Below are 27,367 nucleotides of genomic sequence, written 5' to 3' on the forward strand. Positions count from 1 at the left end.
AAATATTTCTAAGATGATAGTTATTTTTTAGAATTCTAATTCATTGGAGACAAAAGAATAATCATTATCAGTGTCAAGTTATGCTATCCTAATGAGTTATACTTTTAGTGAAATGCCACTAGAACTTTAGGGCATTTGCATACGTGCCACTAGAACTTTAGAGATTTAGCGGTGTTTTTTGATTGCCTGTATATCTTACTTGACCATTTTGGGACCATTTGATTTCTTATATTTAGAGATACATGTCTCTCTAAATATTATATCTACTGAAATAAAATACAATCAATTAAACATTATGAAATATAATCAGTCAAATATATATATTTAACAAATATAGCATTAGAAAATATAATCAATCAAACAATCCTTTTATATCTCTAAATACATCTATGCACCTGAATGTTTAAATGCATGGAACCAGAGTCACTTGGAGTATTCAACAGTCCTTGTATAGTACACCATGTAGTCATTCAGTAGAAATTCCCTCGATAGTGGAGGACTTCCATCAGATAACAACTCTTTGATGGGGCCATAAAGCTTTTGTTCATCTAAACTCGGATTAAGAAACGTAGCCACAGAAATCCTTGGTCCATTTGGGAGGGCCAAGACCCGATGCTCAACGCTCTTGAATTTGTCATTGCTCACGAGCTGCAATTGAATCATTAAGACCATCATCGTGATGTGGTTTGTAATAATCACATTCTTAAGAAATACACAAATGAGTTAATTTACATAATCTCTGGTCTATTTTATTTCAAACCATGGAAGGCAAAGGAGTCATTAATGCTTGATGATGAGTGTTTATTTTACTATGTTAACTACATGTGTTATAGAGCTCCAAAAACTACTTACCTATGTAGTAAGTGATGGTCGAGCTAGGAATTTTCCGAAGGGTGTTCGGTTGCAAAATATTAAAGTCAGTAAAGTGGCTCAGTTTAGTGAAGTAATTTTTTAATAAAAAAGTTAAAATAAGGAAGTAAAATTATTTTTGATAAGTAAGAAAGTCATTTCTTTAACTTATGTTTTATAATCAAAGATCAAAAGTACATTTTTTTCTTTCCTCGATTTCTAGCAACCAAACACCCATTTAGGAAGTTATTAAGTGGCATATATAGAAAATAGTTCCATCAACTTTCTTTTGACAACCATAGGTGCATTCAAGAATAAACCATTTGAATATGATTTCTAGTAACTCACTGGTTACTCTAAAAGTATAAGTTGTTAGATAACCATAATTTTTATATTCTAACATTCTCTTTCACATCTAGACTAAAGACATTTTATCAAATAATTGCAATATCTATTTATATGATATATCCTGACAGCAACAAAAAAAAAATCAGTTACTAAAACTAAGAGGGATGAGTACTTGAAGGAGATCACCAATGTTCACAATCAAAGCACCATGAATAGGGGAAACATCCACCCAACGGCCTTGATGAAAGATTTGTAGGCCACCGAGCCCATCTTGGAAAAGAATGGTGAGGAATGCCGGGCCCGTATGCCTGGCTGTGCCAAGAGTTAACTCTGGCTGAGGGCATGGTGGATAGTAGTGGGCGACCAACACTTGGCTCTTGTCACAATTCATGCCTCTTAAGTAGTCCGACCTTAGCCTAAGAGCCTCTGATAGCAATTCACACACTACTTCTACAACTCCAAGACAATGCTTCCTATACTCCATAATTGTCTCTCTGCAATATGGTTATCACAAATAAAATTCTAGTTCTTGGGCTTAAGACACTCTTAGATAAAGTTATATATATTCTTTATTAGAGCATTATATGCATATGGTTTGAAGCCTTATTGTAGTTTAGTTGTTGAGAGAGCCAATTAGAATTATTCTCTAGGGCAAGGATACCAAGTCATAGAAAGAGTTATGCTAACAACTTTTAAAGTATCGAGACAAATTTGTCTTTTGTAACAAAATTTTTGACTAACAGGTCGATTTTTATGTTAATTTCTTAAAAAATTTATTTCAAATTGAGCATCATATTAGTAAATAAAATTTAAACAACATGATAAAAAATTATAACTGATCGTAATACTTAAATTAGAAGATCTCATACTGAAAAAAAAACGTTAAATAATTACCTTGTCTTTTATTTCTTTTTGAGAAATCGTAGTTGTGGTTGTTTCGACTTATATTGACAGACTAACAATTTAACGAGATTTTGTTTTTGTACTCCTTGGAAGACAAAAGTGTTACTCTATATTTAATGTAATTTTTTAATTTATATCCTCTTATAACTATTTATAGAATCTAAAACTTATTTACCTGAGGACCATCGGTATATTATCTGGATCAAGCGATCCATCGAAGACGATGGTAATCGTGTCTCTCCAGTTGGCGGCGTTGGATTCGTAGAGATCGAAGTTACAGGAGTACCTGACCTTCTCACGATCATCACGAGTATAAATCTTTGCCTTCTCTTCCACGTCTTGTTCATGGAAACTCCGAGTTGCTTCTACCAAATTATCCAAAACAGTGGTTGGAACTCCATGGCCAACCAACTCGAAGAACCCCCACGAAGCCGAGGCCTCGCGGATCTCTACGACCACCGCCTCGCGGCGAAGGCCGCCGTGGACGATGTCTTTCAGGTCGATGATTGGAATTTTGATGCTAGAAGAGTTGTCGCCATGATCCGAGGATTTTGGTAGGTCTTCTCGTGCGTGGAGAAAGATTCTTGGGATCTTGGTGATGCCAGAGTCGGCGAGGCCTTTAACGCCGGCTTTTTGGTGTCATCGAATTGCTTCACTTGTTGCTTTCGATCGTATCCGGCTACTGCTGCTTCTGGCATCCTGAAACCAACTCAATAATGCGGCAAATGACTTCAAATTGAGAATTCTTTGGATTTACTGAGGAGTTGGTAGTAAAAAGATCCAACCAAAATGGCTGGTTCTCGTGGCGCCATGATGGGTGGATATTAAAATGCTACGCTATAAAATGTTTTTTTTTTTTTTTTTTTGAACTGAAAGTCCAAGCTTTGACCATTCCTTGCTGCTAGCCCAACAAGTGAGTGTACATATGATCTCAATTGTTGTGTTGGCCATTAAAAGGCTTCTGCATTCATGAAGAATACTAGCAACAGACCAGTCTTAGGACCCTCCTGCCTATTGATAGCGTTGACCATTCTAAGGCAGTCGATAAATACCCATCTGTAGGAGTCGCAGGAGTTAGAGATGACCCCATTTTAATCCCAACAGAAGAGCATGCGCTTCTTCTACAAGGGCATTTTGCTGTGCTTCAAGAAGATACATTGTTTAAACCCTCATCGTTGGGATATTTGATTAAGTGGATACCCACTCCACCATCATGAGAGCCTCACCACGACGCATCCACCCAACATATCAGATCTCCGGCAGGAAGTTGCATCTCTCTTGTATGATCGGGTGTGGAGCCAAGTTCCCTCCATCTTAAGCTCCTTGTATATTTGAGGGGAGTGTGTTGCCATTTTCCCTCAACTTAGCAGCTTTTTCAATGAATGCATCTGTGTTCGGCTATTTCTTGTCAAAGGTCTGCTTGTTTTGTTCTTTCATAATGCCCAAGCAGTAGTGAAAGCATAAGCTAGATTGTCCGTCGAGAGTTTTGCATGCAGTGCTACTATCCATTGATCAACCTGAGAAGCGAGAGCTCAACCCTGAGGCTTAGCCTACTGGCGAACCACACTGCTCTTGCAAAGCTACAGCAAAGCAAAAAGTGAGCAACTGTTTCTAAAGCTTCATTACACATTGGACATGTGTAATAACCCAGATAAAAAAAAAATTAATTAATTAAAATAAAATAAAATAATAATATTAGTAACAATAATAATAATAATGTATAAATTAAATATAAAAAGAGACAAAAAAAAAAGAAATTTTAAAAAAAAATTGGTGTTGCATGGCACGAGCTCGTGCCATGCAAATTGTGGGCGCACAATGAGGGCACTGACGGTGCCACGTGCGCTCACAATTGCCTGCCCGGCCAACCGAGCCGAGCCAGTTGGTTGCGGCGGGCCGGGCGCTGCCGCAGCTGCTGCCTTACCTCCTTCATTGGCTTTTCTCTCTATAGCTCTCTCTCTAACTTGCTCGTTCTCTCTCTCTCTCTCTTACCCTCCTCTCTCTCTATCACCTCTGAAAAAACCCCTAGACACACGTATGTATCTAACTTCTAGGCAATGATATTGCTCTTTCGTTTAAGTAAAAATTAGAAGAAATATTAAAAACGAAAGTAGAGATGAACGCCAAGATTTTAACGTGGAAAAACCTAAAACAGGAAAAAAAACCACGGATCCAAACTCGGATCAAAACCAATCACTATGATAGTAGTAGTTACAAGACTGACTCACAAAACAACCCGTCGATCCAAACGACTTTGTTCCTCTCAGTCTTGATCGCTAGAACCCACGATTCACTACTTCTTGTGATTGAAGTCCAATCTCAGTAGCCCTCGAGATTGATCTTTCGTCTAGATAGCCCTTAAGACGAAAGATTAAATTCTTGTAGATGAGTAGAACCTTGTTCGTTGAAAAACCGATGTAACCTCAAGAAGTCTCCTTCAATAATCTTCTCCAACCACCCTAGAGATAGGGTTTCATAATCCTTATATATGATATTCAAGATAGAGCCAAATCCGAGTCTTATCCATACTAATGATCTTCAAGATAGAGCCAAATCCGAGTCTTATCCGTACTCATGATCTTCAAGATAGAGCTAAATCCGAGTCTTATCCGTACTCACGAAAGTCCAAGATTTTCAAACTTCGTTGGTATGACTTGATCTCATCAACTTTGCTTCAATAATTTTACAATTATTCAAACCAGAGATTTTCTAGACTTGTGTAAAGCTCATATACATGTAAAAAATACACTTAGAATATTTTGTACACAATTGCCAATAATTAAAAACCTAATAATCTCCCCCTTTGGTAATTTGTGACAAAACAACTAGATTACAAAATATTATAAAGAATTCAAAATGAGTATTCAACAAGTCTAGAAGATTTCGCACTTCAATCCCTGCAAATAATAAAAATATACCAATACAAGATCAAGTGAAAATAACTTGAAATGAATAACAATCCAAACACAAGTTATTAAGCAAGCATAAGTTCAAAAGTACTTAAGCAAAGTTATTATGCAGTAAACATAAACCAGTAAACTCTAATAAACTCACGTAAACTAGTAAACTCTAATAAACTCTCCCTATGCCAACACTCCCCCTACACCAGTAAACTCCTAAACTTTCCACGCACCACACACTACACACTCTCCCCCTTTTTGACACAAATGCCAAAGACTAGGAACTCGGAATGAACTGACGATGAAGAATCGTCAACACAGAGTCGAGGTAGGTGAAGAAGGCGGCCTTGGTTTCTTAGTAACTGTAGCTTTGTTAGGCATTCTAGAGAAGGAAAAAAGTCGCAAGATTCAACGTATGCCCAAAGCATACAAAAAAATAACAAGAAATCCAAAAATTCTAGAAACCATGAAGACCCTAAATGAAATCCATCTTATCACGTTTAAACGCAAAAATCTACGTTCAAACCCCCAATTAAGAAAAATCAGAAATAACCACGGGCCGTTCATAGATAACAGGTGGAGTGCCAAAATTATGTTTGTATCGCTCTGTAGCCGTTGATGTAGAAAACATTGAAAAAAAACCCCTTTTTTTTTAAAGTAAAAAGTCTAAGAAAAAATCAGAAATCTTTTTGGAGATGCACTTCTAGAAAATCAAAATAGATTCAAGACATAGAATATGATAATCAAATAAAATAAGTCATACACAGATTAATCAAATCATCAAAAGCATATTATAATCAATTCTAATGCATCACTCAAAATTAAATTAATCTTGATTGATCATAACAATATACATATGCAAGTTGAGCATAGATAACATGAAACTATCTTCTTAAACAAACTTTCCTATTTAACTAATGATACAACACAGTAGTCAAACCGACTTAGTATAGAAAATTTTACACTTTTCGACTTATTCTCCATAACATGACAGGAATTTTTCCTGTAATTTTTTTTTTACTGAAACATATAGGTGCAATAATGGCTTTCACACATGAGTAGGTAGCCCTTTTCTTGTAGTAAAAATCAAACAATGTGCAAGAAGAAATTCACATATATAATTTTTTTTTTTAATTTGCAAATAATGTACTGAGTCAAACTGGACTCTAAACAAGACGGCTTTCACACTAACTCATTGTAGCCCTTTTCATTGATCTTTTATGAACAAATTTTTGATGACTAAGAATTATGTCAAACTATGCAAATCAAAGTTAATAGTGAGCTATTTAAAAAAATAATTCATGATATCATGCTCACTCAAGAATACACAATACGTTATGAGTGCATTAAATTTGGTTTCATTATTATAAAAGTTGAGGGAGTGACAAAATCAAAATTGATACAATATACTACAAGATGAGAAAATTGACTATAATAACTCATAATCAAGAGACAAATCATATTTTTATGTCAAGAGTATATTATTGAATCTAAGAGTGCATCATTTTTTTTTTATGACAAAAACTCTCGGCAAATCTGAAACTTAAAACTAAAGAAAATTTCAAAGTAAAACAAAACCTAAATCAAACGAAACGAAAGAAACTCACAAACTAAAAGGAACACAAATCCCAATAAAATCAGTCCAAAGCACAAATCCCTAAAGAAATACGAAGATACTCAAATCTCTGTAAATCCAAAGGTTTTATAAACAAATCACCCAACTGTTTCTCCATCTCAGTATGTTCTAGTGCTATTATTTTGTCTTCAAGTAACTCACATATAAAATAATGTCGGATGTCTATATGTTTTGTACGCAAGTGTTGAACATGATTTTTCGATATATTAATAGCACTCATGTTGTCACAATAAAGCACCATAGTATCTTGTTTAATATCGTAATCTTTGACCATCTGTTTCATCCATAGTAACTGAGAACAACAACTCCCTACTGCAATGTACTCGGCCTCTGCAGTAGATAAATATATCGAGTTTTGTTTCTTACTGTGCCAAGCAACTAGATTATTTCCAACATAAAAACATCCACCTTAAGTTTTGTTTCTTACTGTGCCAAGCAACTAGATTGTTTCCAACATAAAAACATCCACCTGAAGTAATTTTTCTATCATCACATGAACCTGCCCAATCAGAATCCGTGTATCCCGATATGATAGTACCCGAGTCATAATTAAACCAGATACCTAAATCAACTGTGCCACTGACATATTTTATGATACGTTTCATAGCAAACAAATGAGTCTCCTTAGGTTCAGACTGAAACCTAGCACACACACTGATACTAAATGCAATGTCTGGTCTACTAGTAGTTAAGTACAAAAGACTATCAATCATGCTCCTATATAGTGTCTGATCAACACTTTTTCGTAAAGTGTCTTTTCCTAGTTTGGTAGTTGTACTCATATGAGTTCTAGTATGTTTTGCATTGGTACATTTCAGATTATGTGAAGTTCTAATAACATAGCAATTATCAGATGTTCTAGATTCAAAACATATAACATTACCATCATGATCTAGAATAGTACAATCATTTTTTGAGAATTTTACCTCATAACCTTCGTCACAAAATTGACTGATGCTTAGTAGATTTACTTTCAATCCCTTAACATAAAGAACATTTTCAAGAATAGGAACACTTGGAATACTTACCTTTCCTTTACCTATTACCTTGGATGAGTTACCATCTCCAAATGTCACAACTCCCTCTTCATGTTCTTCGAGATTAGAAAATAAGGATTTATCGCCTGACATATGTCTTGAACAGCCACTGTCTAAATACCACAAGTCAGAATTTAAAGCTTTCAAGGCAGTATGTACAACATAACATTTCAAGTCACTTTTCTTGACTCATATGGCTTTTGTTTTCATCCCATAAATGAAAGCACTTCTTGGTTTTTGCAAAAATTTGCAACGGGGTCAAATATGCCCTAGAATGCCGCAATGAAAGCATGTTGGAACAAACCCTTTTCTACTCACCTTTTGTCGAGGAGTATGACTAAAGTTTACCTTTGGTGCTGTTGAAGAGTTACCAGTTTGTTGATTGAACTTCAATTTAGAGACATTTATCCAGGATTATTTTGAAAAAGCGGTTGATGACCTCACGTTTTCTTCCTTTTGTATACCTACAGAAACAAAGACAGTTTTATTATTATTTGAATTACCAGTGTATCCAATATCATACCTGTCTTTTCCAGAGATCTGAGCTTTTAGAATCTCGTCAAGTTTGTTCTTCCCTTTTAGAAATGTCATTTCCTTCTGCAATCGCTTTAGTTCAATTTCATCAGCCTTCATCTTATTTTTTGCATTATCAAGTTGTTCAGAAAGGTTTTTGACACGTTTAAGTTCTAATTTGTACTTCTCCTCAAATTGAATTCTTTCTGATTCGATTACCTTGAGTCGTTGAAGTAGTCTAAGATTGCTTTTTTTGAGTTTAAACGACTCCAGGTACAAGTTATTAGATGCCTTTTGAATTTCAGATTCATCTTCCTTAGCTGGTAACATGTCTTGATCATCTGAACTATATGTATCAATAACAGAGTCAGTATTAAGTAGAGAAGAGGCAAAAGCTATAAAGTTTTCTTCGTCTTTTTTAGAATCCTCATCAGATTTATCTGAGTCATCCCGAGTAACTTTCATAGCTTTACCCTTCCTCTTAAGACGATTAGGGCATTCTTGTGCGATGTGTCCAAAACAAAACATTCAAAACATTGAACTTTATTATCAGAATTCTTATTTTTCTGTTTGACATTGTTGTTGCTACCACCTGTATTCGAACTCACAGTATTTTTCTTTTTCATAAAATCTTTGCTTTTATCAAATTTTTCAGCATTCAACTTGTTTGGCTTCCGAAAGAATTTATTAAACTTTTTGACAAAGATAGCCAACATCTCAACATCTAAATCACCTTCATCATCAGACTCCTCTAAATTTTGTTCAACAGTGGATAGAGCCATCCCTTTGGACTTTCTCGGTTTTGAAAGACTGGACTCAAATGTTTGTAGATTTCCTACCAATTGTTCAACTTTCATAGAGTCGATGTCCTTACTTTCCTCAATAGTTGTAACTTTTGATCGCCCTTAAGACGAAAGATTAAATTCTTGTAGATGAGTGGAACCTTGTTGGTAGAAGAACCGATGTAGCTTCAAGAAGTCACCCTCAATAATGTTTCTTCCACTCCCCTAGAGATAGGGTTTCATAATCCTTATATATGATATTCAAGATAGAGCCAAATCCGAGTCTTATCTGTACTCATGATCTTCAAGATAGAGCCAAATCCTAGCCTTATCCGTACTCACGAAAGTCCAAGATTTTCAAACTTCGTTGGTATGACTTGATCTCATAAACTTTGCTTCAATAATTTTGCAATTATTCAAACCAGAGATTTTCTAGACTTGTGTAAAACTCATATACATGTAAAAAATACACTTAGAATATTTTGTACACAATTGCCAATAATTAAAAACCTAACAACCTCTCTCTTTCTCTCCGTCGTGCTGACGGCTTCTCGCCGTCGCCGTCATCGCTACCGCACCCCTCACCACCTTCTCTCTCTTTAGCGCTCTCTATCTAACTCTAACAACCCAATCCCAAACAAAAAAAAAAAAAAAAATCATGGGCACGACGCGACCGGCCACACTGTGGCCGGCCTCGTGCCCATGCCAGCTGCTCATGCAGCTTGGTGGGGCGCCACGCGCCTGCGGCCAGCTGGCCGCGGTGGGCCCCGGCGGGCCCCGGCGCCGCCACTACTCCTCCTCCACCGCCTTCCCTCTCTCTCTTTAAATCTCTCTCTCTCTCTCTCCCGGTTGGTCTCTCTCTAAACCTCTCTCTCTCTCTCTCTCTCTCGCCGAGGCCGGACTATCGCCACCGCCGCCACCTCCACGAGCGCCGGTGAGCTCTTTCTCCTCCTCTCTCTTCTTCTCTCTCTCTCTCTCTCTCTCTCTCTCTCTCTCTTTCTTACCTTGGGCTCGGGCCCGTCGGAGCCGAGCCGTCGGCGAGAGGCCGGCAGCTGGCTGGCCACCAGCTGCCGGCGCCCTCCCTGCATTCCGGGTCCGCACGTCCCTCCCATCCTCCCTTCTTCTTCTTCTTCTTCTTCTTCTTCTTCTTCTTCTTTCTTTCTTTCTTTCTTTTTCTTTTCCCTCCTCAGCTTCCACCCTTCTTTTCTTTTTCTGCACAGTGCTGGGCTCGGCCCAGCACTGTAGCAGGCAGTGCTGGGCCGAGCCCAGCACTGTAGCAGTGTCTTAATTATTTATCTCTTTATTTATTTGATGTTATTTATTTAGGTTTTTCCTTCTTAATTAATGCAAATAGATTATTTAGACATTAATTATTTTAATAATAATATACTCTTCAATATGATTAGTATTAATTGTAATTTGTATAATCAATGATTAATTAGGTATAAATATAAGTAATACTCATGATTATTTATTTATATCTCTATTAGATTAATATATAGATTTGTAAATTATAATTATCAAATTTATATACCAATATTTTCATGAGATACATTTTAAATAATTCTAATAATTTATTATACATTATTATTTTGTAACAAATAAGATAATGACTACATAGTCCCTAATTAATCAAGATATAATTTAATTATAATTAAATTTTTTATCTATATTTTATTTATAATTAAAATCTAGCCAATCATAAAAACAAGTAGAAATTCTAAAATCTAATAAATCATCATATTTTACTCGAACGGATTATAATGGGATAAACAACTAACTTTATGTTACTTAAACATTTTCAGATCCCGAACCCCCTTATTTGAGACCCCGTGGACCTTGCTAGTGATGAGTGTCACTCGGTTACCTGACGGACGTGAGAGATGCGTGGTTTGTATCTTCTGATCAGACGGTGAGTAGTCTTATCCCCTAGACCCCTTTCTCAAATTAGGTTATATTATATATTATGTACATGCATGTTTTGGCCTCCAGCATGATTATATGACTTTATATAAAGATGATTTCAGTCGAGCATATTTTATCATGCACTTGATTAGACTGATCTGGGATATGAGTACATTGGTGATATATAGAGATGATTGGAGATGATTATGCTGTTATGGTTTTATGTCGGGATGATTTCTATCATGAGTATGGATGTGATAGATTAGCATGAGTATGCATGTGATAGATTAGCATGAGTATGCATGTGTTAGATACATGGTTGGAATTTGCATTACATCATTTTGCTCTTGATTCCTATTCCACCTAAATTTCTGTTATGCATTGACTTGTTATTGTACTGGATATATGCATATGATCTGTCATTTAGAAGGAAAGCATGAAATGTGATTGATAGGATAGTTGATAGAAAGCGTGAGGATACCCGAGTGGGCGCGAGGGTTAGGACGCGCATGGTGGATGATTGATCGCTCGACATGGTCGCGATCCTGTTGGCCTTACGTCCGAGGTCGTTAGTCTGTGTGCGCAGCAGACATTCGGACACATGTCGTTCGCCAGGGCATATGTGGCGAGTTATCCTCACGAGATTTCTATCAGCTAGAAGGGTGCCCGGTCTGGATGGATGTTGATACCCTTAGCGGATGGCAGGGTATGCTTATATTTGAGATACTCCTTGCGGATGGCAGAGTATGCTCTGAGCCTTCGGGCATGATGTTGAGATCGGGTACCGGGTGTTGACTGTGCACAGTGGTCTAGTATGATGATGACATATAGAGATGACATTGATGATTGAGATGTTGAGAAATGCATATAATTTCATTATCATCTGATTACCTGATTATCGAGTGGTCAATATACATCACATATGATTGCATTTGATATCATAACATGGTCATGGTCGGCATGCATCATGTGTCATATTTGATAGAGAGTTATGATGATTATATGACATGGAGATTTATTTATTCATTGTCGAGGATTGTATATTTTTATCAGTATGACATGTTATCTACTTTTTATTTATGTATTATTGAGGATACATTCATATACTCATTCATGACATGATGGTGCTTTCTGATTCATATTATCCAGTACATGATTTACTCTCTGTTTGGCATCACTGATTCGGGGTAAGGTCTATTCACTGAGCCTTTTGCTCATGACTTTCTTTATTTCTTTTCTAACCCCTCAGATATGTGGTACGTGATAGCGACTTGAGAAGATATTTTAGAGCGATGATGAGGTGAGCTATAGATACGAGTTGGTATAGATGATAGTTTATATAGAAATTGAGTTGTACCAGTATTTGATATTTGTACTCTTTTGTATTAGACGATGATTTGTATAATACAGGTCGAATCATAGTGTACTCTTGTATCAGTTGTTTAGTTGTATCTTGATGGTTTGTTGTGGCCTGTGTGGGTCCTGCCAGATTATGTAGCGGTCTAGTGTGTATTATTGTGTATTTTGATATTCATATGTTAACAGGTTTATTTGGTTAAGAGTATGATTTATTTGGTGATGGATTATGTGATCATGGATATGTTAGCAGGTGTTATTTGATGATGTCATGATTGTATGTGCACAGGAGTGTATCTGTGCGTGACGGGCCCCGCCTGACCTGTCGCGTGCGCCGCGCGTGCCGTGTGGGCGCGTGGGCGTGCACGTGTCCGTGCCGGGCGGGGGCGTTACACTCGTTCTCTCTCTCTTACCCTCCTCTCTCTCTCTCTCAATCACCTCTCTCTCTCGAGCTCTCTTTCCCTTCTCTTACCGATGCCAGCCTACCGCCGTCGCCGTCGTCGCCGCCACACCCCCTCACCGCTTCTCTCTATAGCTCTCTCTCTCTCTCTCTAAGACTCTCGTGCTCTCTCTCTCTCTCTCTCTCTCACTCTCTTACCCTCCTCTCTCTCAATCACCTACCTCTCTCTTTCTATCCTCTTACCGACGCCGGCCTGCCTCTATCGCTATCGCCATCACCACCGCCGCAGCCTAGGTCAGCCTCCCTTCCTTCTCTTCTTCTTCTTCTTCTTCTTCTTTTCCTCTACTTCTTTTTCCTCTCTTCGTTTTACCTTCTCTAGCAATAAAAAAACATGTTTAAATTACTTATGTTATTTAGTTAATCTAAATTAGATTTTTAGTTTAATTTTTCAAGAATAGATATATTTAGTAACATGGTTATTAGATAAGTGTAATTTGTGTAATTTTAGTTAATTATAATTATAAATATTTGTACATAATTATATTTTTAACTTCATATATTTTTATTAGATTAATACATGTCTTTCTAATTAGGCATATATATATATATATATGTACAACTTATTATACATTATTATGCATGTAATATAATAGTAGGCTTACTTAATATTTATATTACATGATTAAGTAAAGATTATTTTACATGCAACTCTTAATTTGTTTAGCAAGGGTAGCAGTGACAAAATAATTAAAGTACAATTATATAATATTATATAATATATGTGCTTGTATTTTAAATTACATTATTGTACATGTTGCTTTTTTACATTTTTTTATCAAAAGAGATTGACTATTATATACTTAATATATAATTAGCAAACTATGGTTTTATAAATAAATCTACAATTAGAATAATAACATATTAATATTATTATAATTAAATATATGATATAGATCAAATTATTTAATAAAAATAAAAGAAGAAATTTTAAACCTAATAAATCATCATATGTTATACAAACGGATTCCAATTGGATAAATAACTAACTTTATATTACTTAAACATTTTCAGACCCCAATCCTCTTATTCGAGACCCTATGGACCTTGCTAGTGATTTGTGATGATGGATTGATAGACGTGAGGGACACGTGTATTAGGTCTTTTGATCAAACGGTGAGTAATTTTATCTCCTAGACGTCTTTATCAAATTAAGATATATTATATATTATATACATACATGTTTTGGCCTCCAACATGATTATATGACTTTATCTAGAGATAATTTTAGTCAAACATATTTTATCATGTATTTGATTAGGCTGATCTGGGATATGAATATATTGGTGATATATAAAGATGGTTGGAGATGATTATATTGTTATGATTTTATACCGAGATGATCTCTAGCATGAGTGTGCATGTGATAGACTAGCAGGAGTTTGCATGTGTTAGATACATAGTTGGGGTCTATATTACTCATTTTTCTCTTGGTTTCTTTACCACCTAAATTCCTAAGTTGCATGATCTATTGTAATACTAGATATATTAATATAATCTATCATGTATAGGAAATCATAAAAATACTTGTGTATGTGATGTGATGGTTGAAACGGTATCTGGTCCGGACTGATACTAGACATACTTTTAGCGTATGGCAGAGTATGGTGATGGCTGATGGTTATACTCTTAGCGTATAACAGGGTATAACTATCATTAATACACCCTTAGCGTATGGCAGGATATAATTACTTTCTTCTGAGATGTTCTTATCGTATGGCAGGGTATGATTTATCTCCAGATATACTCTTAGCGTGTGACAGAGTATGCTCTGAGCTTGTGGCATGATGTGTATCAAGTTTGAGGCCGAGTACCGTAGTCTAGCATAGTGGATGATATTCAGAGTTGAGACGAATGATTATGATAGTGAGAGATATATGGATTATATCTAGCTCTGACATATACGATTATCTAGTTGTTGGCATGCATCATTCATCATCATTGATGTGACTAGTATCATTAGATCATGATTGTTATACATGATATGTTGTTATATTCGGTGATGTTATATTATAATTTCATCATGAAATATAATTTTGGTTGAGGGTATAATATGCTCATTCATGAGAATTGATTTTATTTATATATATGTCATTGGGGATACATATATATATGCTCATACATGGCATTATGCTCTTTCTGATTCATATTATCTAGTACATGATTTACTCTCTATTTGGCATCACTGATTCGAGGTAAGGTTTATTCACTGAGTCTTTTGCTCATGACTCTCTTTATTTGTTTTCTAACCCTCTCAAATATGTTGTACGTGATAGCGACTTGAGATATCCTAAGAAGATATTTTAGATTGATGAGGTGAGCTATAGGTGCGAGACGGTATAGATGATAGTTTGTATAGAAATTGAGTTATATTGTTGATTGTTATATTTGTACTTTATTATATCAGACGATGATTTATATAGTAATTGTCAGATTATAGTGTACTCGTGTATTAGTTGTTTAGTTGTATCTTGATAGTTTGTCGTGGCCTGTGTGAGTCCTGCTAGATTATGTAGTGGTATAATGTATATTATTGTGAACTTAAATATTCATATATTAATAGGTTTATTTGGTTGATAATATGATTTATTTGATATTGGATTATGTGAGCATGGATATGTTTACATGTATTATTTGATGATGTCATAATTATACGTGCACAGGGGTATATCTATGCTTTACAGGCTCCGCCCGATCTGTCGCGTGCGCCGCGCGTGCCATATGGTCACATGGGCTTGCACATGCGCATGCCGAGTGGGGGGCGTTACATGTTGGCTCTATCATTGGTATTCTTCGATTGAGCGAAGTGTGGATCGGTAGCATATCAACGACACAACGCCAAAGAAAAGTTAGAATTCAAGTGATAACTCCTTTGCATTTTTAGATAATCTTCCAAATCTCAATGTTGATCTCATCAGATGGCTAGCTCCTCTAGTCTCCATTTAAGATAACATTTAGGGCGGACTTTGTGGAGAATTGACCATTCTTAGTTTGTGTCCAGACTAGCCTATCCTCATTTGTTGGAACATTGGTTTTCAAAAAAATGTTTAGAATTGACTTAGCTGCTTTTGAGAAAAAATAGATTTAATGCTTCTAATTCCAACTGTTGTTTTACATTAGGTCACTGACTTTAAGAATACCTTCCGGTAGCTCCACTTCATTTAGGTCATGGCCAAGCAACTAGGGATCTCCTTGTATAGAGATTGATTGCCATCTTCAACAAGCCACTTGACTTCCTTCTACAAGCTTTCTCTGACTTGAAGAATATAACTTCAAGACCATGAGGGCTATTTCCTTTAGTGGCATCCCAAAAAGAGGAGTTAGGGAAGTACCTTGCCTTGATGATTCTTGCCTAGAGGCTACCATGGTTAGTAAGTAGTCTCTATGCAAGCTTTTTAACCAGGGCTAAATTAGCCAGCTTAGGGTGCCTTATTCGCAGTCACCCCAAAAAGATAGTAGCAGTCAACCCTTTTCTTGAAATAAAGGAGGCGATTGTGGTCTTTGAAGCCCCACCAGAAATCTATAATGGTGCTATTGATATTTTTAAGGATATATTAAGGGAAAATCATTGTCGACATGAAGTAGATTTGAATTGAGCATTGCACAAACTTGATGAGGATTAGGCGACCAACGTGGGAGAGGTTGCTTAGTTTCCATCTCACCAGTTTGCTTCTTAGTTTATCTACCACAAATTTGAGAGTTTCCTTTTTGGAGACCGGCACTACTAGGGGACTACCCAAGTACTTTTTCCCCCTGAGACAAAGGTTTGATTTTGATAATTCTAGTAACTTGATTTTTGACTTCAGTAGAAGTGTACTTGCTAAAATGGATTGCAAATTTTTCAAGATTGATGGCTTGCCTCGAGGCTTTGCAGTATTTATCAATGACATCTTTTAGAGTAGAGGCCTGAATCGCCTTCCCAAATAGAAGGTCATCTGCAAAAAGTAAATAGGTTAGAGGAGGAGCTGCTGAGCAATCTTGATGCCTCCAAGTTCTTTTTGCAACTGTTTTCCTCCGGCAAGAGAGACAATACATTTGAGCACATGATAAATAGATAAGGCGAGGGGGAATCCTTCTCAGATGCCCCTAGTCGATTTGGAATAACCATCTGCAGCTCCATTAATATTCATCGCCAAGGATGTGGATGTCATGCCCGCCATCATAAGGGCCATGAACTCTTTCGAGTACCTGTAGAGATTGAGTGTCTTCTATAAAAGCCCACTCCACCCTATCAAAGGCTTTCGAGAGGTCAGCTTTAATCATGAAGACGCTTGGCTTGCACTTGGTGCGCTTAAGATAGTTAAGCTAATTATTCCTGAGCAATAATATGGTTGTCAAGGATTTGCCTTCCCGGGACCAATGCATTTTGGGCAATGGAAATTATCCCAAGAAGAAGAGGGTTTATTCTTAGTGCAATGATCTTGGGAATGACTTTATAAAGGGTGTTGCATGAGCTAATCAGTCTATAGTCTTCAATCAGGACAGAGTCCTCCTTCTTTGGGATGAGAGCTATGATGATCTTGTTTAGATCATCATCCATTTTAGTAGATTCAAAGAAGCATTTGATCTCATAGCAGATTGCAGGCTTAAGGTCCCCCCAACAGTTTGAAAAAAGCAAGCATTCAAGCTGTCAGGCTCTAATGTCTTGTCGGGGCTTAGATTTCTTACCAGAATCGCGGTTAGATCGTAAGCAAGATATGCAGGAATTTTTTCCACCCGGCTCAACCTGTGCTGCATATAATTTAGAATAGAGGGAGGATTAGTGGACTTGAATAGATGTGTTGGTCTATGTTGGTGTTTAGAATATAGTTTTTTTCTTTCTTTTGCATGTATACCTCATGATTTGTATTTTTTGGCCAAAGCCTTGTTTCATTTGAAACAATAAACATCCTGAACGTCACACCTGAATTCAATGAAAAAAAACCATCAAATTCCAATCAAAGCATATCCCCATTTAGTAACAAAAGGCAATTTAACAAGCCATATCTAGAGGGTACACAACTACACAACAAATATCATCCAATTAACCATCTAAACACCAACATAGACCTACACCATCAAAGTAAAGATAATATCTACACCAGTAGAGCAACTAGTAGTAAAAAATTTTGAGTTCGCAAGAGTAAAATCATTCTCTAGCCAGCAATCCAAGCCACCTAATGTTCAATCATCATCTTCCAGGTTCACCACCACTCGGGAAGCAAAATTCTTGGCCTTTTAGCAACTTGCTCCCCTTGACTATCTGCTTAGTGCAAAAATAAAGCTGTTTTTTTTAAGATATAAAAATTTCCAGTATTTTGTATTATTTATTTCTAGCCAAATGCTCCAAACCAAAACAACAATCCAAATTAAGACCTCAATCTTTGCTCTTCCATGGTATCTCTACTTGACCACCTCTGTCGACATGTGGTTATTAGAGTTAAGCAATATCCACCACCACTTAGCTAGGAGGGCTTTGCTCATATCTAGGGGTGTAAAAGAGCCGAGCTTGAGCGAGCTGGGCCCAGCATGGCTTGGCTCGAGAGGAAGAAAATCTCGGCTTGGCTTGTCTTCAGCTCAATGAGGCTCATGCTCGGCTCGACAGCTCGTGGGCTTAATGGGTCGATTACAATATGTGACTAATATCTAATAGTCTTTATGGAAACAAATAACATTTGAGGCTCATGCTCGGCTCGACAGCTCGTGGGCTTAATGGGTCGATTACAATATGTGACTAATATCTAATAGTCTTTATGGAAACAAATAACATTTAGTAGGTAGGATTCGAACCCAGACCAGCTGAATAATAAAATTTGTTTTAACCAACTATGCTATCTAATATTTAAATATTTATTTTGGTATATATATAATATTATCTCACATATTATATATCGAGCCTATTCAAGCCGAGCTCGAGCGAGTTGACTCTAGCTCGGTTCAGCTCGATTAGCCTTTCGAGCTTAAAAATCCAGCTCGGCTCGACTCATTTAGAGCTCAAGTCGAGCTCTAAACTAGTCGAGCTCACGAGCCTCACGAGCCGGCAAGCTTTTTTGATAGCCCTACTCATATCTATGAGATCAGTAACCCCCAAATTCTTTCTTCTTACAAATTTTCCTCTAGTTCATTAAAGAGTAGCCTTTCTTATTCTCAATAGACCCTCTCCAAAGGAAACTCCTCCTCAATCTATCAATTTCAATTTTATTTTTCACCCACAATGATATATTAAAAAAGACAAGTAATAGGGATGAAGCTCAATACTGAACAAGCATCCAATCACTCTTCTTGAGCTTACTATCATGTAATCGTAAACCCAAATACTTAATAGAGAGTTTTACACTTGATAGTTCAAAATATGAGCTAGTCTCTTTCCTTTTGTCAAGATTTGAGCCCAAATATACCAGAGAGTTTTTTTTTCAAAGTTAATCTTCAATTCAGAAAATAGTAAAGAATAAACTTTAGAATCTCAACTTCTTTCCCTTGGGAACAAGTGTATCATCTATTACAGCCTATTAGCTTTAGCTTGCTCAATCTTTCGACTTAATCAATCACCCATAAGAAGAAATAGATAGGAGGATATAGGATCCCTTGCCACAACCATTTTCTACATCTAAAATACTTTTCAAGATCCCCATTAATCATTACTACAGAGAAGCCAGTCGAAATCGACTACGTAATTTCGACTACGTAGCCCACTTAACCCAACTATCAGGAAAGTCTCTCCATCTTAACACATCCTCTAGGAAATCCCTTTTCACTTTGTTATACGTTTTTTTTTTTTCAAACATAAGCTTCAAATCCATTCCTCTTTTTCTTTTTAACTCCAGAAATTATCTCACGGGCACACAACATACTGTCTATAATATATCTCTTTTTAATAAAAGCACTTTGATAATTAACTATTAGATTTCCAATCACTTTCGCAAAGCTTGCTGGTAAGGACTTTTTAACATAAAGTCCTCAGCATAGCATAGTGTAATTTGTCTAATGATTCTTTCCCTTCATACAACTCTTGAAATATATTGATCAATTCATGTTTTATCATCTCCAAAAAATGGTGATTAAATTTTATGCTAAAGCCACCAGGACTCAGAGCTTTATGTTTTGCCATCCCATAGATAGTCTGGTTGATTTCCTCCTTTTAGTAAAACGCCCACTCAGCAAGAGAGCCTCCTCATCCTCCATTTTAAGGTGCTCCTACATTCTTTGGTCATCTACGGCCTCCATTCACTTACAACACCAAATAAATTCTCATAGTAGCTCGTAATATGATTTTTAATTGTCATCACCTCCTTAACCTGCTCCCTTGCAATCATAAAGGAATTAATAGTATTCCTTATCTTTCTGCCATTTGCAATGGCATGAAAATAAGAAGTATTTAGATCACCCTGTAGCGGTCATTGTTGCCTTGACCTCTACTGCCAAAATAGCTCCTCCTCTTTATACGATTGAGTAAGTTTAGTAATCAAGTCCCCTACGGTACCCACCTCAACATTTAAGTTTCTATCCTCCTCAATCATGTCTAGAGCATTGATACCCTCAAACCAAGTTTTCTTTTAAATTTGGTTTATTTTTTTAATGTTCTTGCTCCATTTTCTTACCCCTTGTCTCACCTGTTTAATTTTTGCTCTCCGCACATCCATTGCTAAGTTTTCTCGTACTAGAGAATTCCAACATTTTCTCCCCAAGTCATCAAAATCCTCTTTAGAGAACAATAAATGCTCCAATCTAGAATTTTTTTATTTTCACAACCTTTGCACCTATTTCCACTAACAAAGGTACATGGTCTGATTAGATTCTGGGCAAGTATTTACTTTTGTCATCGGAAATCTATATTCTCAAGCAGTGTTCACAAAAATTTTGTCCAATAGAGCTAGGACCGGTTGCTCTCTCATTTTAACCAAATAAACTTTCTACTACTCTTTTCATCTCAATCAACTCGAAGTCATGTATCACTTTATTGAAATTGCTTCTCTCTTTTATTCCTCCACTCTTCTGTTTTCTATTAGATGAGTAAGTAGTAGAATTGAAGTCACCACCAATAATTCAATCAATGTCATGCCATTGTTTCATTTGGCTCGGCTCCTCCCAAAGTACTTTTTTCCTCCCAAGTTTGAGGCCCATAAATAGTTGTTAAAACCTAATAATAGTTGCCTTTTTTACTCTTTAGGTGCACTGCCATAGAATGTTGATTTAACTTTCGGTCCAAAACTTCCAAATTATCTTCATTCACACCAATCAACGTGCCCCCCGAGCTCCTAGTAGATGTAATATAAGACCAACATCTTATTCTTCAACTACTAAGAGCATGCAGCATTCTGGCATGTATAGATGTTTTTTTTTCTTTTTAGTTTTTTGCAGGGCAAATAAAATCTAATTGCTCTTATAAACTCAGCTCCTAAATTCTCTTCTTCTCATTGCCTCCCAGCTCTTTGATATTCCATAATAAACTTTACATTCAGCACCCATGCTTCCCTCAGTTTGTGCCATATTCTTTTCTTTAATGGTCTGTAGAAATTTTTTTGCTATTTCCCTCTCAAGGGATCTGAGAATCCCTAGATTCTCCTCTTGCTCAGCCATAGTTTCTCTCAGCTTATTTCCATGGGTATGGGCAATAGACAGTAATTCATTAGTAAAACAATTTGAAAAATAAAAGACACAGCAATATAAGGATCATTACTTGAATTGTTCCTTCTCATGATAGATTGTTCTAGAGCCTTTGCGTTGCCTACATCTATAATCCTCTCTTGGATCTTCTTTTCTTACCCACCTAGTTTTAGAATATTTTTGATACTCCACTTTATAAGCTCCCGAGGGGATTTGCTCAATTTCTTTCTCATGTATTTTCTCAATCGTTGTGCGTTAACAGCTTATGGTGGCTCTTTATCTAGAATATCTTCTTCAAAATAGACTATCATCTGCCAATCTTGCCCCTCCATTAACTGATCAGTTGAACCCTCTTCTTCCAGATCCTCTTCCTCCCAATATAATGAGCCCCCAACCTCCCATCTTCTTTTATGTCTTCTTTTCTATCAGTATTTTTCTTCCTTTCTAATCTTTCTCCATGATTACCATTGTGTTGTCTTCCTTTCCTTTCTCAGTCATTTCATGGGGTTCATCATCCTCTAGTGAATTCACTAAGACAATCTCAGTTTTGACTATTCTAGTGTAAATTTATTATCTTTTCTCTTCTTTCGACAACTGATTTTCATTTAGATAATGTTGTATCTCCATCATTTGACCACTATGCTGGCTATGTTCCTATGCCACATTTTTGCGAACACCTGTCCCGCCTTATTTCCAACTTTCTTTCCTAGATGAACATTTGCTTGGAATTGTTCCAGACCTTTCTCCCTGACTACCTTAACTCTTGTTACTACTCATGGTTGAGCCATACACTGTTCCTCTGTAAACCCAATGAAAAACTTTCTCCTTTCCAACTTGTTCATGTTCCCTTCCACTTCACAGGCAACATCAAAAACCATACATTCAATCAAGATCATTATTTTTACTAGAATATCATTGATGTCTTTAATCATCACCCTCAACCAAGCACATTTAGATTTATCTTTTTAGTGGTTCTTCCAGCTACCACATTTAAGAAACCAAAAGATTCTACAATCTTCAAAAAAAGATATATAATTCTAGCACTATGTGGAATACTTGAAATGGAATCTAGATAGGCTCTCTTTTGGAAATCATTCTTAAATTTGTTCTCCACGACACAAAGTTGATGGAGAAATCCATCAAATACTCCTCGCCCGAGCCCACTAGACATGCCCCCAAGACCACATGGCATCCATCACTAGTTCCAAATTGTTTGTTGAGATCTAGCAATGTTAACCATCACCACCATACTTAGCTTCAATTTAAACTCATTCAGTCTCATCTCTTCCGACGCTCTCAACATCATAAATCGAAGACCCTCTCGTTAAGATCTTACTTTCCATCTGACCCAATTTGCAAAATCTTACCAAATAGCCAAATTTGTTGCTCATATAGCACAAGATACTATTCCGACAACTCACTGCCCAGTGATCTCGTCCACCACAATGAAAACAACCACCCAATCGTCGATCTTTCTCTTTAGATGGTGGAACCATGGACGAAAATGCCTCAGCCAACTCATTCTTAATTTTCTTGACAATGGTGTGCTACACCCCTCTTCTCCCCGATTATAGGTCTCTCTCCTTGCTTAGGATTCTCTCGCTGAGTGAACACCTCTTCGAATTCTCCATTCGGGGTGAAATAATTGATACCAATCCCGAGGAATTCCCACTCACCATCGGCCCTGATTCTCGTCCCTCCATCTGCCTCTTTGAACTCGAACTCGCTTTGTGAGGGAACTGGGCTTCCAGCTGGGCCGGATTCCAGGCCAAACTATCGACAGGATTGCCAGAGCCCACACCCCTTTCTTGATCACTAGAGCCCAACATTCTCAGTATGAATAAACGAAAGATTAACAAACAAAGTATACAAAAAGTTAGCTCGTGCACGTTTCCAATGTACCATGTTCTTGGAGCTTGCTTTCTATACCATATGAGTGGATATAAATTAAGTAAAGAAATTGATATTTATAGAGCAGTTTTTATTATTTTATAGGAACTTAAGTATGTTTGTAATGACTCTTTTATCCTAATAATTGGAAAATAAAAGTTTATACTTTGGCATAAAATTGAGTAATAATGATATAACTAAATGGTAAAAGAGCCAACATGCAAATATACATTTGAACGACTCTGTAAATAATAATGAAGTCTGCCAAGTCTTATTGCAACGAGTTAAAACTATAGAATTAAAATAAAACAATAAACTTGGTCTACCTAATGCCTCACTTCATCGAAGTTATTTATTATACACATAAAACACATAGAATGGTAATCCAATCCGAGCGAGACATTGAGATGCGTAGATAAGCTTAATAATTTATTTCTTATTCAATTTTAGTTATCTTATGACTCTATTTTATTTCCCATGAATAAGACATTATATCTTATATCTTAGGTATGCATTAAATTATTGAATTGTTATGAATTAAATTTAGACCGATCCGAACGTAAGAAAATTATAAAACTTTAGATGGTGGTAGCCTCGTGAGTTAGGGTTCTAATGGCTCTAGTTTCACCTAGATCAAAGATCGGAATGAAAAGTTAAAAATAAAATAATAGAGATATGTCATAATAGGGCAGAACAGTAAATATCCGACGTTATGGCCAAGGGTGGTGGTGGACGACCATAGGGTATGGTGGCTACTGGAGGTTATGGTGGCTGTTGGAGGTGATGGTGGTTATGGGTTGGAGGTAGCATTAGGATTTCTAACTTAGATTTACTCGTAGAAAAATAAAGACGATCTAACGGCTACGATAAAATGCTAAATACGGTAATAAAAAAATAACTAAACTCAATTAATTCTCAATGCTTGGATTTACTTGGATTTATAAACAAAGAAGCCCAACCCTCTATATATAAAGATGGGGTACAATGAGTCCTACTCGGACTAATCATAAAGGCTAATACGACTCGAACTACAACTTGCCTTAGTGGCTTACATGAATTAATTGAACTTACCTTAGTTACTTATATGACTTAATTAGACTTACCTTAAGGGCTTACATAAGAGATAAACATGACATAGCTAAATTAGCCTTCCTTATCCTTCTCGGATTAATTCTTCATTCTGCCATAAATAAAGTTTGAATTTGGAGAAACCTTAAATACGGAAGTTGTAGATCAAAAGATCTTCGATCTTCTCCAAGTAGTTTCGTAATATTTGGTCGTCTGTGGAATATCTTTTAAATATTTTCCAAAACTGCACATAGCTAAATTAGTTAACTAATAAATTCTAACCTAATAAGACTCTAATTAAATCAAATAAGCAGATAAGATAACTAAACTCAATCCATTGAGCTCAATCTCCCCTTGATATGATCTGATCTAACCCAGTTCGTATCATGAATAGATTACTATGTTCTTCTATCATATCTATCTCTTTATATCTCTTTGCCCAGCTATCTCTTTTGTCTCTTGCTTCTCCCATTCTTTTTGCCTTAGTCATTTCTATCTCTCTTATGACTCTCGCCCTTGCCCATGTAAAGTTGTAGGCTAATCATAGCCTTCAATGATCTATAGCATTTGCTAGCCACAACCACTATCAACTACTCGACCTCTACTGAATCATCACCACCACCCCATGACCAACCTCCATCTCTGCTCGCATCATTCTTCAACCCTATCCATCTTTCATCATTATTCGCATTAGCTCTAGCTATTTATTTACCCTATCCAAACTCTAGATATTTATATCACCTGACTATGTTTTCTTTATGAGCATTTCTTGAGTCCAAACATCACCCCTTGACATGTAATACCTAGAAGTCTCATCAGCAATAGCCACTAGATCAACCTCAGTGAGCTCACCAACCTGCATCGATGAGCATTATTTCCAAAAACATGCAAATGCAAATCGGCCAACCTGAGCTCTATGTGCACCCCACCTGGTCAGTGCGCACCATATCAAGCACCATGTCAAGACAACATCAAAGTTCTTCTTAGCTTGCCAATTCAGATGTGATCCTTCATAGGGTCGTATCAGTTTGGCATCAGAACTAGTTGGATAATTACAAATTGCTACCGCACTCACCTTTCCTCGGCATGCCTATTACTCATTTGATGGCAACAAGGTGGTAGAAGATTATGGATCTGAGTTCCTCAACATCCATGCCACTTGATCCATTAATTAAACATAAGATCAAGAGCATCCCACTACTGGCCTTCTTGGCTTATCGGACGAAACCACTACCTAGCTACCCTCCACCTTGAATCAAACCACCTAGAGACCCTAGCTAGGGTTGGTTTAAATTCATGTCGACCACTCCTCCCTTAAACATGCCCCCTCTACGGTTGCCATGGCCACCCATATGAGTAGCTCAAGCCCAACACTTCCACTACCGCCTCAACATGATGACATGCCACTCTTACCTTCAATGCAGGAAATTTGTGCATGGTTGCTGCCCACTCTAGTGTTGAGAGTGTGTGGCACTCCCATAGATCAGTTTCATGGATATGTGGCCATGAATTTGCGCAACCTTGCTCATGATCCAAGTGCTCATCATGCCGACCTCTGGTAGCCATAATAGAGGACAATAAAGGAGCTCCATCATGGACGAAGAGAGTTGTAATATGGATCATAGACGAAGAGAGTTGTAATATGGATCATAGACGAAGAGAGTTGTAATGTGGAGAAACTCATGAACTACCGATCAGCTCACTAATCAAGGTTATTGTGGCCACACATATGTCCAATCATATCCCACCTCCTCCATGGCCATACAAGCATGAAGACATGGCCATCACATTCTAGTCAACATCAGCTTCACCTGTTGCTCCATTAACAACTACCAACCTCAGCAATCAACTAACACACTCACCTATTAACGAAATGGTTTCACCCCCTTGTGTCCAAGCCTAACCCTACATCACACCTAAGCTAAGTTGTGATCCAAATAAGCGTTAGGCACGCTCGGGGTCTAGCCAGCCTAGCTCAAGCCACACATGTGCCCACTGACCAATTGGGCTCTCCTCTTGCATCTGAGTTTTACCTAGCTCAGGCCTAAGCTAAGCCCTAGTCCAACCCTTACTAGGTTCCTCACTACTTTAAAATGCTCTTTCTCATATTTAAATAGGCCCCCTTCATGTTGGCATGCACCACCGCTTCAACTAGTCAACCCATGCGCCTAGACCAAATCTGAATCCACCATAGTTTGCGATTTGGCCTACCTCAGGCAATGCTTTCACAAGCTCTTCATATACTAAGGCTTCACTAGGTCACTTCGATGAGTTGTGCACCGATTGGCAACATCTACATCCAAATTAAGCACACCCATAGCCTATCGAGTTGTTTAGTGGTGTTCAAGCTCTATCCATCATCTACCTTGAGCCGAGTAGTGCTCCAACGCTCCTTAAAGTTGTGTCCAACCATGGGACAACAGCCGCATTCACCATTCCTGCATACACCTTATCTAGGAGCAAACAACCCACTTGAAGAAGGACACCCACCCAAACCCTTTAGCTGCCAAGAGCACCGACTAAATCCGATCATTGTCCCCCATCTTTTTTTAGTCAAGCTTTAGTATAAACCCTCCTATGGTGGTCCCCACTATAAACGACCATCTTCAACCATGAGATAAATGGACACTAACTCGAAACATAGCCACTTATTAGATTAGTCGAAACGCTATGCACCCTATTTCAGTCCAAATCTAGGTGCCCTTTGGTCGGCCTTACCTATATTAGATCCAACCCTCTATCTCGGTGCAACAATTAACATGAGAGAGTCGTAAATTTGGTGCACATCTATCTTGGTTTGTCTAGCCCTATATCGAGAGCTCCAGCTGATGCAAACTCATCAAGTCCAAGATGTATGGTGCCGGCTCAATGTGAGACTATTTTGATCACTTTTCCTTAATTCTAATTATACCTCTAATTAAATTTTGGGTAAATTATAAATTACCCCAAAGTTTTGCATAAAATCAAACAACCTTCTAACTTTATCTATATTACTTTTCCTCCTGTGATTTAGACAAGTAAAACTATTAACTTTTTCATCCAAACTTAATTAGAAAGTACAAAATAAAATAAAAAATTATGAGAGGAAATTTGTTCCACCATAATGAATATCAGAATGTAATAGTTGTTCATCTCCTTTC

General features: G+C 37.1%; 1 protein-coding gene across 1 annotated transcript; it reads right to left on the minus strand.

Annotated features, from left to right (window-relative positions):
- Nucleotides 1-282: 282 nt before the first annotated feature.
- LOC140762559 (1-aminocyclopropane-1-carboxylate oxidase homolog 12-like) lies at nt 283-26,663 on the minus strand. The gene is made up of 8 exons (XM_073100435.1): nt 26,593-26,663; nt 25,641-25,782; nt 25,031-25,083; nt 3,618-3,680; nt 3,092-3,156; nt 2,276-2,741; nt 1,370-1,691; nt 283-648 (listed from the first exon to the last, which is right to left on the minus strand). The coding sequence occupies exons 1-8, from the start codon at nt 26,661-26,663 to the stop codon at nt 424-426; spliced, it is 1,407 nt and encodes a 468-aa protein (XP_072956536.1). The 3' UTR covers nt 283-423.
- Nucleotides 26,664-27,367: the final 704 nt, after the last annotated feature.

The sequence above is a fragment of the Typha angustifolia genome, chromosome 7 (genome assembly GCF_048772165.1).
Source record: "Typha angustifolia cultivar Huaian chromosome 7, ASM4877216v1, whole genome shotgun sequence".
In the NCBI taxonomy this organism is placed as follows: Eukaryota; Viridiplantae; Streptophyta; class Magnoliopsida; order Poales; family Typhaceae; genus Typha; species Typha angustifolia.

What these genes read in the sequence shown, in the direction of transcription:
- LOC140762559 (XM_073100435.1), bottom strand. Translation starts at nt 26,663, where the DNA reads ATGGTGAATGCGGCTGTTGTCCCATGGTTGGACACAACTTTAAGGAGC. An exon ending in GGAGCACTACTCGGCTCAAG is followed by an intron (nt 25,783 to 26,592) that starts GTAGATGATGGA and finishes TATGGCTACCAG; the next exon opens with AGGTCGGCATGATGAGCACT. An exon ending in GCAGGAGGGTCCTAAGACTG is followed by an intron (nt 2,742 to 3,091) that starts GTCTGTTGCTAG and finishes AAGCAATTCGAT; the next exon opens with GACACCAAAAAGCCGGCGTT.